Source organism: Aythya marila (assembly GCF_965140915.1).
Source record: "Aythya marila genome assembly, chromosome: 5".
NCBI classification, from domain to species: domain Eukaryota; kingdom Metazoa; phylum Chordata; class Aves; order Anseriformes; family Anatidae; genus Aythya; species Aythya marila.
The window spans coordinates 60187361-60201617 of record NC_139046.1 but is presented as its reverse complement, the minus strand read 5'-3'; the positions used below and the strand labels follow the sequence as shown (position 1 = coordinate 60201617).

Genomic DNA, 14257 nt, shown 5'->3' with positions numbered 1-14257 from the left:
CCGGCATGCATGCCAGCTCCTGGTAAGATTTATGTAATTTTCAGGGACTGAAAAGGGAAAAGAGAATCCTGGAGACCATGGGAACATCCTAGGACCTCTTAATTAATTAAATGAATATCCAGAGACCTTTCAATACATGATGCACACATGGTGACTTTGAATGCAGTCACATTATGTATAGAAGTGAATAGATGTTGGGAAGAGGAGCAGCAGAAAAAATAAAAACAGTGCTCTTTATTCTTTACTTTTAGGAGGAATGATTATCTACAGTTTACATTTTTGAGTTGTTTTTGAGTAAGAGGTAACTGAGGGCTCCGCTTCACTTTCTGCCTCCCTTGTGTTAGCAAATTTTAAAGGGTTTTAAGCATCTATGGTGATTAAAACATTAAAAAAAAAAAAAAAGTAGCACTCTAATCTCACTTTTTCTATTTGCAATGTAGTGACAACACTGAAGGAATTTGATTAGCCAATCCCATATTGACTTTCTCAGGAGATAAACACCTGAAAAATACCTTTCTGTACTGGGGAAGGAGAAAGCAAGTTTTGTAATGTATTGTCTCTGTAAAATATTGTTCCAATTTGCACAAAGCATATTCCAAATGCATACTCCTTTAATTTCAGGACATTCTGTCTGGCAGTCCATTTAAAGACGGGCTTGCTACTAACCTTTTTGTATCTCCTTTTTGGACTTTTACCCAGTGCTCCACTTGAGCCATATTACTTTTTCTTTGAATCTGTTTATCTGGGTTTGTTCTGGGAACAAACCCCCTTTTATATGAGCCGGTACCATTCTGCTCCACTAGGCCAGCACTCATACTTAATGAACTCGGAAGCGTTCCATTCTTCTCAACGGGCAGAGGCTGAGCTGCTTGAGACCGTGGTGCATTCGTTAAATCTGGAAATAATGAATCAACTTCTGTTAACGCATGCTTAGCCTTTCCCTTCTTAGTGTCCAGAGCTTCTTTTCTGAGAATATAACGCTCCTCCTCCTCTTTTTCTCTTCTCGTTTCTTCACGCTTATCATAACCAAGCATTTCAGCAGATTTTTGATAATTTTCTTTTGTATCCGTACTCTCTGACTTCACACACGCTTTACAGGCATCCACGTGATTGACCTGGGGAACAGCCTGCTGATCCACTTTTTCATTTTCCCTGAGAGGGGGAAAAAAAAAAAAAGTGTTGGTAATGAACACTGCTTAATTGTCAGAAGTTGATGTCGTCTTGTTAGTATTTTAGAAAAGATAGCTACTAAAGCACCTTCTCCAGGCTGTGATGAATCCAACTGAAGTATGCTAAGATAAATATGCTCACCAAAACTCGAGCTGTTATCCCAGTCAGACAAAAGCTACTTTTACAGTGCTAGCAACTAAGCACGAATCATTTATATGCATCTGTAAAAATGACTGAAAATATTAAGACTGTATGAAAAGTGTTGAACTTGCATAATATTGTGTACATACAACTGTAAAAAAAAAAAAAAAAAAAAAAATCATCTTCCAATCATTGGAAGCACTGGAAGCCAAAAAACAGAAAATGAACTGCCAAGTACATATTTCAAAGTCAAAAAAGTATTTCATATCTTCATAGATGTCCTAAGGACTAGTTATTTCTGGCCACGAAAACAGAACATCTACACTTGAGTCAATACAATCACTGTCTAGGGAATCTCTAACTTTGTAATTTTGAAATTCCTGAAAAACAAAATGTAAAAAGTTAGACCTACATTGCTCCTAAGAGATGCCATGCACACTAGTTTACTAATTTGCCTTATCATCTAAATATTTGAAAAATTCCATAGCAGAATTCTTGATACCAAACGTATTACAGTCCTAAGAGCTTTCTGTTGCTTTTGACACATAACACGCTTCATTTGCAATTTTGTTCATCTACTTATAGCCACAAGCTTCAATTTAATAGTATCATTGTGGGTAGTTGCTCATTTTCTCTGAAACTAAGTTCAGTTTCTTTAAAGCTTTACAGGAGGTGGATTCCAAGCAAGCAAGCACCACAAAACAAATATTTTATCTTTAGTCTATTTAGTGTCTCAAAGTGAACAGTCTACTAGGACCAAGGACACTATAGCAATACATCTAACTTGCCAGGCTTCCTTGACTTTTTTTTTTTTTTTTTTTTTTCCAATTACTCCTATCCTTATAAAGAAGATAAAGAACAAGTAACAGGTTACATATTATTTGAAGTTAAAATTAAATCCAGAAAACCCTAACACAAAATCGTATAGAATGCAAAAAGAGATGCTGGATCTCTGCTTATATTAGATTACATTTACCAGAAGCAAGCACTACAGCAAGACGCTCTGAGAAACTGCACCATGACATTTTCATTCACAGTGCCCCAAGGGTTAAAAGCTGGGCTACCTCACAGTACAGAGACTTCTTTCACAAGGGCTTTTAGGGAAAGAATCACATTCCCAAAGTCAAACCATCGAGAAGGCTACATCCAGTTTAATAAAAAGGAGTAACTGGCAGCACACGAAGGCACAGCTGAATTTGTTTGCTTCAAGCACTGGTTAGGAACACTGCACCAAAAGGACATCCTCCTTTTTTCAGGGTGCTTTTTTCTACACCAGGGAAACGTAAAACTCTTACAAGTACAAAAGGCCACCAAAGTAAGCCAAAAACAAGCAGTTAATGGATGGATAAATTAGTTGCTATCTTCAACCATGCATTTGCAGTTTCCCCAACTTACACACTCTTCTCCTGCCCAACAGCACTTGATCCTTGTTCTAACCACTCGTTTGAAACAACTCTTTACTCTTCTCTCATTTCCCTCACAGTTACTTTCCTTCAGGCTGTCACTTGGCCATTGCAGGTGCATGAATTTGCTAAGAAAATTTGTAATCCTTTAACTGAATTTCCCTAAATATACACACGCATATATATAAAAATAAATCTGTCATTCAATGTGGGCGCATAGTTTGTATGTGAAAATAAATACTGAACACCAGCCTTAATTAACTGTTCGCTAACTGATTTGCAACAGGGAGAAATCATTGCAGAAAGTAAACTAAACAGAACTATTTCTTTAAAACTGGAATAAGTTTCATAGCACACGTTTACAAATACCGCTTTCAGAAATCACCATCATGCTGAGTTTTAGCAGAATTAGTTTGTTTTTAAGCTAGGAATTGGTGTGTTGAACTTGCCTCTTCAGTGAAGAGCGTGTTTGCATGAGAGCAGCTTGGTTCATAGCCCGGATCCAGCCATTCATATCCTCCTGGGTATCTGCACTGAAGTAGTATGTCCGCATCCCTGAATGCTCTGCCTGAGAGCCAATAACAGAATTCTTATTATAAATATATGCCCGCATTCCTGTATGAACAGCCTGTCAGCAAAATAAAGAACAGAAATAAAAGAAATGGGAATCAGACGTCACTTCCATTTTTCTTCCCAGAAAGTTTATTGCAACTTTTCCTGATCCCTTAAAAATGAATAAATGAATACAATTTTCAAGGTTCTCTGACTGTTTCTTGAATTTAGGGTGAAATTATTATCCTGCCGCATCTGGCAGTTGTGCAGCCAACTCCAACGGCACTCTAATTTTTACTGAAATTCCACCTCTTTCTCTCACTTCTGTTTTTCAGAGTAGGAATTTTCAGCTTTTCGTTTTCTCTTAGCTGCTGTGTTTCGTTTACCATAAATACCATACAAAACAAATTAATTCTCACTGAGACATGTGTGAGTGAGTGAATTTTCCCAGCTCGTTTCATAAAGCAATTTAGTCAGACAAAACGCAGACAAAAACTTTACAAATTCAAGCAATTAAAATGCTTACTTAAGAACTGCTTATAATGCATGTTAAGATCTTTCAGTTCAATTAGCGTGCACTTGAGCTTCTATATGTTAGCTGCAAAATCCCAAGTCTTACTGCGAGTTAGTAGTACTGATGGAGTTAGCAAAGTGCCTCAAATACTGCCAACCCCCTCCTCAGACCAACACACCCCACGGAATCCCACCGAAAACTGGAGGTATTCAGAATTTCCTCTATAAGCATAACAAATGACTAAATATTAATGTCACGCTCAAAAAAATATGCAAACTGAAATGTCTTTATAACTCCAGGCCACTTGAATTTAATCAAATCTTACCCACCTTTGTCTAAGTGATAGTATAGCTATTACTAAATCCTCCCGTGAAGTGCTTCAGGACTAATATTTCCTCCTTCTTACCTTACAGGCTCAGCTGCTGCTTAGCACTTCAGGTGCTTTTCACTACTGTTAACAATCGGTAGGAAAAGACTCGTTTCCTTCTTTGCAAAAAAAACTGAAGCGAGTATATTCAACATGAAAGCTCTTGTAACAATATTAAAACTAAATTAATAATCTAAACAGCTTTCGGTAAAACTAAGACTGCTGTCACGTCTGAAAGCCAGTGGCACAAAACACTGCTGAGGCAGGCGTTTGGTTTGTTTTTAAAAGGAAAAAAACTTCTCTCGAGTTTTTTATGAGGATACATCTTCTTTTGAAGGTTAAGCATATTTCATGAGCTTTCCCTAAAGGACTGGTCCTCATATTTTGATGAAATCTCCCTTTCCTTATTGCAAATTAAAAACTGCTCTACAACACAGCTGGATTTGGAACCAGCAATAGTTTTGCCAAAACCCAGGCTATTTAATCTGTTGCAGCCTTCCCTAAAAGATGTATTTTCAGCTGTTTACACTAATATTGTAATCTTAGAGATTCTTACCAACAATTTTGACAAGCAAAATATTTGCTTGTTCTTACAGCTTTAACGTTTGCTGAAAATTGACTCCCTTTCTACTGCATCCTGTTCTTACAAACGTGCGCGATGTGGCCTCTCTGCTGCAGGTCTTAAGCATGGAAATTTCTTTTGAAAACCCTGGCAGTACAGAGTTTTCTCTGGAATGCCACTGTGCTCACAGAGGCAAGGCTGAGACTGCAGCCCAAGAGCCAGCCAGAAGGAGGAGGAGGAAGAGGAAGGGCTGATACAACTCCAAGGCTCTCCTGCACAGCCTTTCCTCTGCTTCCTACCAGCACTGGCTGACAACCCAACACAAGGTGGTGTTTTCCTTCCCACCATCATCTACCTTAACACAGCAAAGCAGGATTTACATATGTGAAATAATAGCTCGGATCAGTTGCATATTTAGGAATCAAAGGATTTTAGGAATCAAAGGGTTTGTTTTTGTGTTCGACTGGTTGAGTTTATTGGGTTTTCAGTTTTCTTTGCTGTTGGGGGTCTGTCTTTTTTTTTTTTTTTTTTTTTCTTTTATTGACCTTGAAACTACTACAGAAACAAATATGGTTTAGAAGAATTTAATTCCCTGTGATTTATGAGCAGTGTCCAGGGCAAGAGCAGACCAAGAAGAAAAGGAGCTCCAGCTGCAAAATAAATCAGTAACTTTAAACCCAGATCTTCTGACTACGGCGTGCCTATATGCACCACGTTGAGTCTATAGAAGAAGATGCTAGAATATGGAAGTGAAGCAACTTCTGCAAAAAGCAGACTGCGTATGCCCCACTGTGGGGAATGCAGTAGGACCTTAGCCTTGGTTGTTCACCTGCTGTATTAAAAAAGAAAGCAGCACAACCTTGGGTAACTAACCGTGCAGACTGCACACCGCATCAATAAACGGATTTAATTCACCTGTATGTCCTGCTCAACATGCCCAGTGTAAAAGGGAATAAAAACACAAGGCATGTTGCACCATTCCCCAGAGACTGAAGCTATCGGAGCTATAAACATTCATAGCTTCAGAAGGGGTAATGGAGATGGTCTTTTATTATCAACAAACCTGACATTCGGAAGTTTCTCGTGTGTAAAACCAGTTAAAGGGAAATCCATATACCTTGTAGTTATTTATTAGCAGCATGTCTAATATGCAAGAAAGCCACTTTGTGCTAACGTCCTGTAGCTGTCACTGCTAGCAGACACAGAAGCTAGTGGGGTTTTGTTTGTTTTTTCAAGCAAAAGCTATTAGGATGGCTACAGCATACAAAAAAAGCCAAAAACACAGCACATGCGCACACATACACAACAGGGAAAAAATAATATTGGTACCTATTCATGCATTCAGATGCCTTAATGTGGATAGATTGAGAAGAGAAGCAGTCTCTCTCCCATAATGCACAGAAGGAGAAATGGAGAGTAAACCCCAAGAGCATATTGATAGAACAAGACAAGGACAAAAAGTTAAACAAGTTTAAATTGCGTAAAGATTCATGTACCCAAAGAAAATATTTAACAAAAGACTGTAGTAATAAAAGTAAGCAGTAGCTGAAGTCTACAGCTGTTATGTTCACTCCCATTAATTTAAAATTCCTACCGGGGAAAAGGCAGAGTTTACTGAACAGAGAAAGGAACTACTTTATAATAATTGCAGCCTTCAAGTTTAGTGCTCCCAATAAGCTATAAAATACCAGAAACCCACCCTTCTTCTGAAGTTTGATATTTACAAGGCATTTATGAACAAAAATTGGAGCAATACTCTGTCCCTTTACTATAAACACAACACACTACAGTCTAACTTGTCTTTCCCCCTCAAGTAATACTGAGCTTTTCCAGAACTTCTGGATGCTGGTACCTTCCCTCCTCTCTTTCAAATCCTTAAATGACTCCCCAGACCCAGTGAAGCTCCGTAAGTAATATGGGAGCCGAAGGAACCAAAAAGGGTGGTGAGAACACAAAGGAATAAATTTTTTTTTTATTATTTTTTTTAAGAAAACCAGTGAGATCACAGGCAAAGAAGTAAGTCTGTCCTGGTGCCATCAGGTCTAAGCAATGAACAGATACTTGCATCAGTATGTCTTCAGTGTCAGTAAGGGAAAGATGTTTAAAAACAATACAACTTTATATATAAATACTTGCATACAATGGCTTTCTTGAAGTTTTCTTGCTTTTCGTACAGCAGACACAAATACGCCTTCCAATTTTCTCAATTTATATCAAAGTCAGATTTTTTTAAATGAATTTACTTTGAGTATTCTCTCATATTTTCAACACACAAGATCAATTAAAATAATCTTAACTGAGGATAGCGAGGCTTCTGAAGAGACTGCAATGACTTTAACTTCCATGAATTGCTAATAATGTTTACAACGGTGACACTAAGTACAGTAAATTCTCTGTCACAGGGAGTATTTTCAGTCATATATTAATGTTGTGCACCCTTTTTCACAGTACAGCCCAGACAAAGGATTCATGATACCTCACATCTGTATCAGCACAAAGTTACTATATGAAGAAATAGAGCAGTTAATTAAATACCCGTGTTAGCTGCAGAAGTAAATGTGCAGCCAAGATCTTACAGCCTAAAGGCACAGCTTACGGTGAGTAGCTTGTAGCTAATCACAGGACTTTGCTTGGGACAAATGAACAATGTGAAAAGTTTGTCAAGGACAAAGAAGCACAGTTTCCAAACAAAACGATTTAATACGCGAACTCCTACACTTCAATCTTGATGGGATTTGAACAGCCCATACGCTATTCTATAGGCCTGTCACTGTCAAGCATTTAAAAAAAATCCTAAACTGGATTTTAGGAGGTGATGGAAGGAACACAAGTTTGAGAATATCAATAGGGTGCATTTTATCTGTTACAGGGCTTAGCATATATCCTACTAAGCACGTATGTTGCAAACAGTCTTCTAACTGAATCATACAAAAAGCATCTATGTGTTTGCTAAGTAAATCTCCTTCTTTTAGTTTTACAAAATAAAACGTTCAGAGTTTGATTGCTTACCTGGCTTAAAAAAGTTACTGCTACTGAAAAAAAGACATTGAAAATGGAGGCCTCTGTTGTACCAAACAGCTTACAACAGCTGGAGTAAATGACAGGCCAAATGCAAGAAGCGACGTGGCGCATTCTCCTCCTCATTCAGGACTTAAAAGTGGAAAAGTCCTATCTTTATTTTGGGCTTCATCTTCTCGTGTTTTCTATTTCTGGCTGTGCTACGCTGCAAGACAGAATGTCCATCCATGCTCCAGCTATCGAAGCAGATTAGATAAAGGTAATGGCTGGTGAGTGCTGGAATGCCAGCACGGCCCGGCTCCTGCCACGCTGCACCCATAGCCGCTGCCGCCAGCGTTGGGTTGGGTCTCGGTGACAGGAACCACACAAAATCCTCCTACGGCCCTAGGAGCTGGTTCTACAAGCATGAAACTGCAATGTCAAGCCTGCAGTCAATCATCAAACACCTCAAGCAGAGTCAAGACTGGCCCAATGAACTTCCAAACCTGAAGTGTATGATGTGGACTTTTTATACCAGTTTTCTAGCACAGAGTTTGTTTTACCAACAACTCCGTATTTCTCTGTCAACTTTTTACTGACAACCTTACACTGAAAATTCCAGGTTACTGGCTCGTGCTAATTTTCAGAGCAGATTCAGATTAAAGACGTAGCAGAGCTTGTATGGGTATAATATTCTGAACTCAGAAAGCTTGCAACTGCTTCTGAAATGTTTAACCACGATCACAACCATGGGCTCTGCTCTGCAGGAAGAGAGAGGCAGCAGTGACTACAGCACAGGTCACGTAGGAACTACATGTGCATATGGACGTTCATATACAAAAATATGCGTATGTGTGCATGTATATATGTGTGGGTGTATGTACATACACATTCATGCACCAGGCTTCTTTTCCTGTTATCACTGATGTCTTAAACTGGTTAACAATCCTAGTGTGCTCTTGAACATCTGCAAACATCCTTCCATGAAATTAAAAAGATATTTTTAAAACACCAAAGCAACATGGTTTAAGTAGATCCTATTGCTAGTTTCTTCATCTCCTTCCCCAGCCTACACTAAGACATGTAGAAGCCTAAATATACATTGGACCCTTCTTTTTTAGTACCTGCTTCTGCCTAAGAAAAGGCTTGGAAACAAACTTCATGAATCACACTTAATAAATATTAGAGTGAACTGATTTTTTTAACAAAGGTTCTTTTGTAGCTGGTCCTGCTATCTCACATTCAATGTATTTGAGAAAGTATAACAAATATTTCCATAAAGAGCACCAGGTCTTTTTAAAAACACATCTCCCAGATTAATATTTGTTTAATACATTTCAAGCCATTACCCACTTCAAAATAAATCCTAATGCAACAAAGGACAGTCTGTGACTTTAAAACACCCCAAGAATCAAAACACAACAGAAGCACAGAGAAGTGTAAGCCGAGAAGACATTCTTTGTAATTTCAGCAAAGATTTAAACAGTTTTCTTCTATATCTCAACCTATACCCGACTGAAAACTGAGTTTTCGTTTGTTTCTTTTTTTACTAGTAGTAGTTTTTTGCTTGCTATAAGACCAGGTTCTGCTCCAAGTATCAGTATAATTTAAATTTGCAAACAAACGCAGACATTTCTAAACTTTGTCTGAGTGCTGCAGCTCAAAAAATCAGTAGGAGAGGCAGGTTTTTCCACTGTCATGAAGGAATGCATATTTTATTATGTTTTCCTAGTTTTTTATAACAATGAATAGAACTGTAAACGATACAGTTACATGGGGAAAAAAAATGTGAGCTGTTTCAAACAAGAGTATTTGTACCTTAGAAAATTACTCATTGTCACTTAGGACAATTATTGCTCCCAAATAAAAAAAGGAGAATAAATTGGTTACTCTTTCTTTCCTTGAAAGGAGGAAATTATATGTCAAAAGCCAAGGTATTGTCATTTTCTCACTGTGAAAACTGAGCTGGTTATTTTATTATCAAAAAAAGGGCCATCAGTCTGCTACTAGGTTCAGCATTCCATAAAGAAAAAAAAAGTCAACTTTTTCTTTCAATATGAAAAAAGAGTACTGGAACAACTTATCAGCATTAATTTCTAATTTTAGAAACAGTCTCCTTACTCCCAGCCTCATAATTAAGCTCTGAAGACACTTACGTAGTAACAGATACATGAAAATCCATTTATAAATACCAAAACCGCTATGTGACATTTCAATAGCCCATCAATAAACCTGCCTGCTTTTCAAAAATAAATTAAAACATATAGGAAAGCAGACGCTTCTGCTTACAATGGTATCTTTTCTAATGCAAATGAGTATTTTAAAATATGATGAGGTAATAAGGCTTTTTTTAACTGTACCTTGAAGGAAAATTTGCGATTTATGCGATCTTCAGGTCCAACTGGAGATATTACATAACTGGGCAATGGTATGCTACCCAGCACAGATTCTTCCCTGCTGTCTGTAAAGTAAAAAGAAAAAAAAAAAATCTAATTAATTGCACTTTTCAATGGGGTAATAAATACATTCTCCCTTATGGACACACAGTGGTGTACTACAGAGGGACAAGAGACAGCAGGCGTGAAGGTGAAAGAAAAGCAGTTCAGACTGCATATAAGGAGAAGAAATTTCTCCGTGAGGACAAAGCAGCAATGAAACAGGCTGACCAGGGAGGCTTTGCCATCTCCATCCTTGGAGGTTTTCAGTGTGCGACAGGATTAACCCCTGAGCAAATTGGTCTGACCTCTTTTTTCGGGCCCAGATTTGACCAGGAGGTTGGACAGGGCTCTTCCTGAAGTCTCAATTTTCTTACAACTCAACGGCAATAATTCAGAAAAATGTTTTATTTTTAAGAAAGTAATATTGACATTTTGGATTTTTTTTTTTTTTTTTTTTTTTACTTTGTTTTGTTTTCTGTTGGTTTACACAAAAGAACACACTTCCTGAATAAAGCTTATTTTGACAAATGAACTCTGATAGGCTGTGTAACACAATAGACCTTCCATTTAGCATTCTACATGGAGCCTAATTACTATAATTAAGAAACCTCTATTACCACTGGCTCTAAAGCAATCAGCAGGAGAAGTGCTGTGCCTACAAACATGAATTTGAGCTCCACATTCTACAATGCTTTCCAAAAATTGTAACATGCTGTATACAACATTCAAAACTTCCTAATAACCTTATGTAACCATTATGCCATTATTCCTATTCAGAGGAAGACTACATCTAGCCTTTTTTGGTAGAAATGCAAGCTTCTGGGTTTCTCACTCTTATATTATCACTTGGATTAAAGCTGCCCTGATAGGGCCAAAGTGCATTCCCAAAATCAAGTATGCAATCACAATTAAGTAGGTACACAGAACAGGGATAAGGAAAATCTTACACAGGAATTGTTGCCAAATATTTTGTAATGTAAATCTTGGCATGTACCAAAGACAAGCTGCGTGACAAAAGATGATACAGCACCCACTTAGTCCCCAACCCTGGCTTGAAATTTGTCGCACCCTGAAGACGGACAGGTAAGTCATTGTTTCATGATGCATCTCAGAACACCTCAATGTATCTGAAAAATTCAATTGCAGTGTGTTTTGAGGAGGTAAACTGTTAACAGACTAACTCAAAAGAGCTATGATTATCTACTCACCTTTGTAGTAAAACAAACAATAATCAGCAAGCACAAACCATCGTCTTTTCCATAATCGCATACCAGAGCTATCCTGAAATGCAAGAAAGGTGACAGACTTTTCACCTAACGAGAATAACAGTTTATCATGCAATGCTCTATCAATGAGTAGCTTACCAGACGTCTGCATGTGGTACTAACTGCAAAAATATGCATTTTATATTTTAGTGAAATATTACATACATAAGAGGCACAGAATAAGAGCCGAAACATCCAACTAGAAAATAATCAGCTTAGAATATTCAAACTGCTGACTTTCATTAAGTAATTAAACTCGCCTCCACATAGCATTCAGATTAACCTTATACACAGTCAATGAATATTTTTACTAGACAGCTTTGTCCCACAATAAAGAAACAAATGTATGCATCCTGATGGCACAAGCTCCAACAAAGATTGCCTGTGCACCAAGATGAAAGTCACTACACAGCTGTGAAGTATGACCTCACATTTCAGACAATGATCTCCTGTAATTCTACAGCCAATTTCCCATATGTTACCCTTGCTCAAAACGTAATTTAATCAAACGTTCCTTATGAAATAATACAGGGTGCCTAATGTGCAAACTTTAATGAAGTATAATTCAATATGCCTGTAGAGATATATCTCTCTCCGTATAATATACATCACCTTGTCAAAATGAGTAATATTTACATTGAAATTAATTTTAGAAGCTTGTAAAATTGCCAAAGTGTAACGTCAGCAAGTACAACTCATTAAACTGAAGTAGGCTTTGATGACACCAACAGTATAGAAAGCATCTTCGGTGTTTAAGCGCTTGCGAGTAGAGGTAGGCAGACAGAAGGAAATAGCTGAGGAACATGGGACATACGATTTATTTTCCTTCCTTTTGCGGTCATATTAAGTACGCAAGGACTTTATTTCCTTTCTTTTTTCATGCTGCAATGCTGCCATCACACATAGTGTCTGACCTCCAGTTCTGTCCTTAAAACTAATGGACTCAGATAGCGGATGTCAACAGAGCTGACCATGGAAGACAGACCTCCACACAGGAGGAAGTGAATGGCTGTCAGCAATTTAAATTTCCTTTGTATCTAGAATCATAACATTAAGCCTTAGATTTCAGCTTTCTCCTACTCATTCCTTAATTTAGCAGCTAAATCTCCGATAATGATCTGATGGACACTGATTGCCAAATTAAAAGCAGGGAAATGCTCTCATAGAACACCCAGATTTCTTTACTTTTTGCACTCAAGGACATGCTTTCGCTAGCTCAAGAGTTCAAGATGCAGCAGCTTTAAAATTCTGTTAAAATTCTGAAAGAAATTCTATAATCCCCTCATTGCTTGGACACTGGCCTTGGTGACAGATTGTGTGGTGAATGGGTCCCTGTCTCTCCCTTCATCTTCTCCCTCCTGCTTCTGGAGAACAAAATGCAAACGAGTTGGAATTGAGCCTTTGATCTAGGGTATAAGGGTGTGAGCAAACTGGTGACCTTCGTAGCCAACCTCAGGCTAGTGGTGTGTTCTGAGGGAGGCTGAAATCAGCACAGCAACAAGCAGGTGGGATAAAAGAGGCAGAATAACCGGAATTGGACAACAAAGTTACAGCCTCAGCATTTAACCAGGATAACTGTGTCCGTTTATCCTTGTTTCCTCTTCTGAATCAAACCTGCATGTAAATCTTAGTTCTGGTACTTGCTGAGCACAAGCCCCTCAGTACAGAAGCCCAGGGGTGTTCCCACCACCACCACCATTCCAGCTTCTGCTTTTTCAGTGGCCTGAAAGGTGCTAGCTTCTACTTTTTGATTGCATATGGACGGAAACAGATGATCACATACTCACCTGTTTGTGTAGCCAGCCTCTTACTATAACAGGAACATTGGGGTTCCTTCTGATAGCTTGCTCCCTCTTTCCAAAGCTATGAACTTTGTTCCCAGTCTTCACTACCTGTAAGGAAGTAGAACAAAGCAGTGTTTTTGAAACTGCGCTGACACACACTTCACGTTTTAAATAACCTCACTGCAGTAATTCATTACACAGTAACAAAGCGTTTATAGCATTCTCAAGGGCAAGTAAATAGACAATAATATTTACAACACAGCAAAGGCAATTTCCCACTCTCATCAACATATCAGTGCTAGGCTGGTGTGGCTCGAGTCTGAAAGGCAGAACTGCTGCAGTTTGAACACGCTTGGCAAGTATTTCTGAGTGCGCTACAGGCAAGTCTCTCTCTGCAACGTGGCTCAAGTCTTACACACACACAGAACTTTGTGTGCGTGAATCCTAATCTTGCTCTTTGTTGCTCGTTTTTTGTTCATTTGTTTTTCCTGTTTCAGTTCAAATAACATCAGCAGTTTAATAACATGCTTGGACTTTGACCCTGCAAACAAAAGGAGAAGATGTAGCGTGACTGCTAAGGAAGAGACCTAGATGGCAGTAAGTGGGAAAACACGAGGGCTGCGTAATGGTTTGCATTACTGCAACCTTGGTTTTGACTCACAGTGGCAAAATGAGTTCGAAAACAAGAAGGGAAAGCCTACTAGTCTGTGAAAAAAACAGCAAGAACCTCATAACTGATCTGCCTATTCTTTTCCAGCCTCAGCACGGTTTGCTACTGCAACTGCTTCAGGAACCTGAGGGGCACAAACCACCCTTACAGCTGCACCCGATCCCTGCAAGGGAAGAGCTGTCCGGATCCAGGCCCTGTCTCCCTCCCACCACGTCCCTGCAGTGCCTCATTTGTTCTCATCTCTCAACAGGTCAGGGAATCGACCAGTTCTGATGTTGCCTCAGCTGCAGACAAACAGCAGCTCTGGAAAATGAACACATCAGTCATATGCAAGGGATGGTATCAGAAAGATACCTGAGTGTACTGCTTCTGCCTGTCAGGCAACATCTGGACC

The 14257-nt window shown here is 38.7% G+C and overlaps 1 protein-coding gene across 10 annotated transcripts in view; it reads right to left on the bottom strand.

The window, feature by feature from the left end:
• The window catches only part of PLEKHA7 (pleckstrin homology domain containing A7), a 135393-nt gene that overhangs the window by 36200 nt on the left and 84936 nt on the right, over nt 1-14257 (bottom strand). For 8 of the 10 annotated variants that reach the window (XM_082762119.1, XM_082762123.1, XM_082762121.1 and 5 more), the window contains 5 exons: nt 13197-13301; nt 11353-11425; nt 10067-10167; nt 3164-3342; nt 667-1152 (listed from right to left, as the gene is read on the bottom strand). In XM_082762119.1, coding sequence (XP_082618245.1) covers nt 667-1152; nt 3164-3342; nt 10067-10167; nt 11353-11425; nt 13197-13301 — 944 coding nt within the window. Of the gene's footprint in view, nt 1-666; nt 1153-3163; nt 3343-6038; nt 7715-10066; nt 10168-11352; nt 11426-13196; nt 13302-14257 lie in introns of those variants that run through there. The other 2 variants (XM_082762122.1, XM_082762120.1) reach the window with 2 other exon arrangements.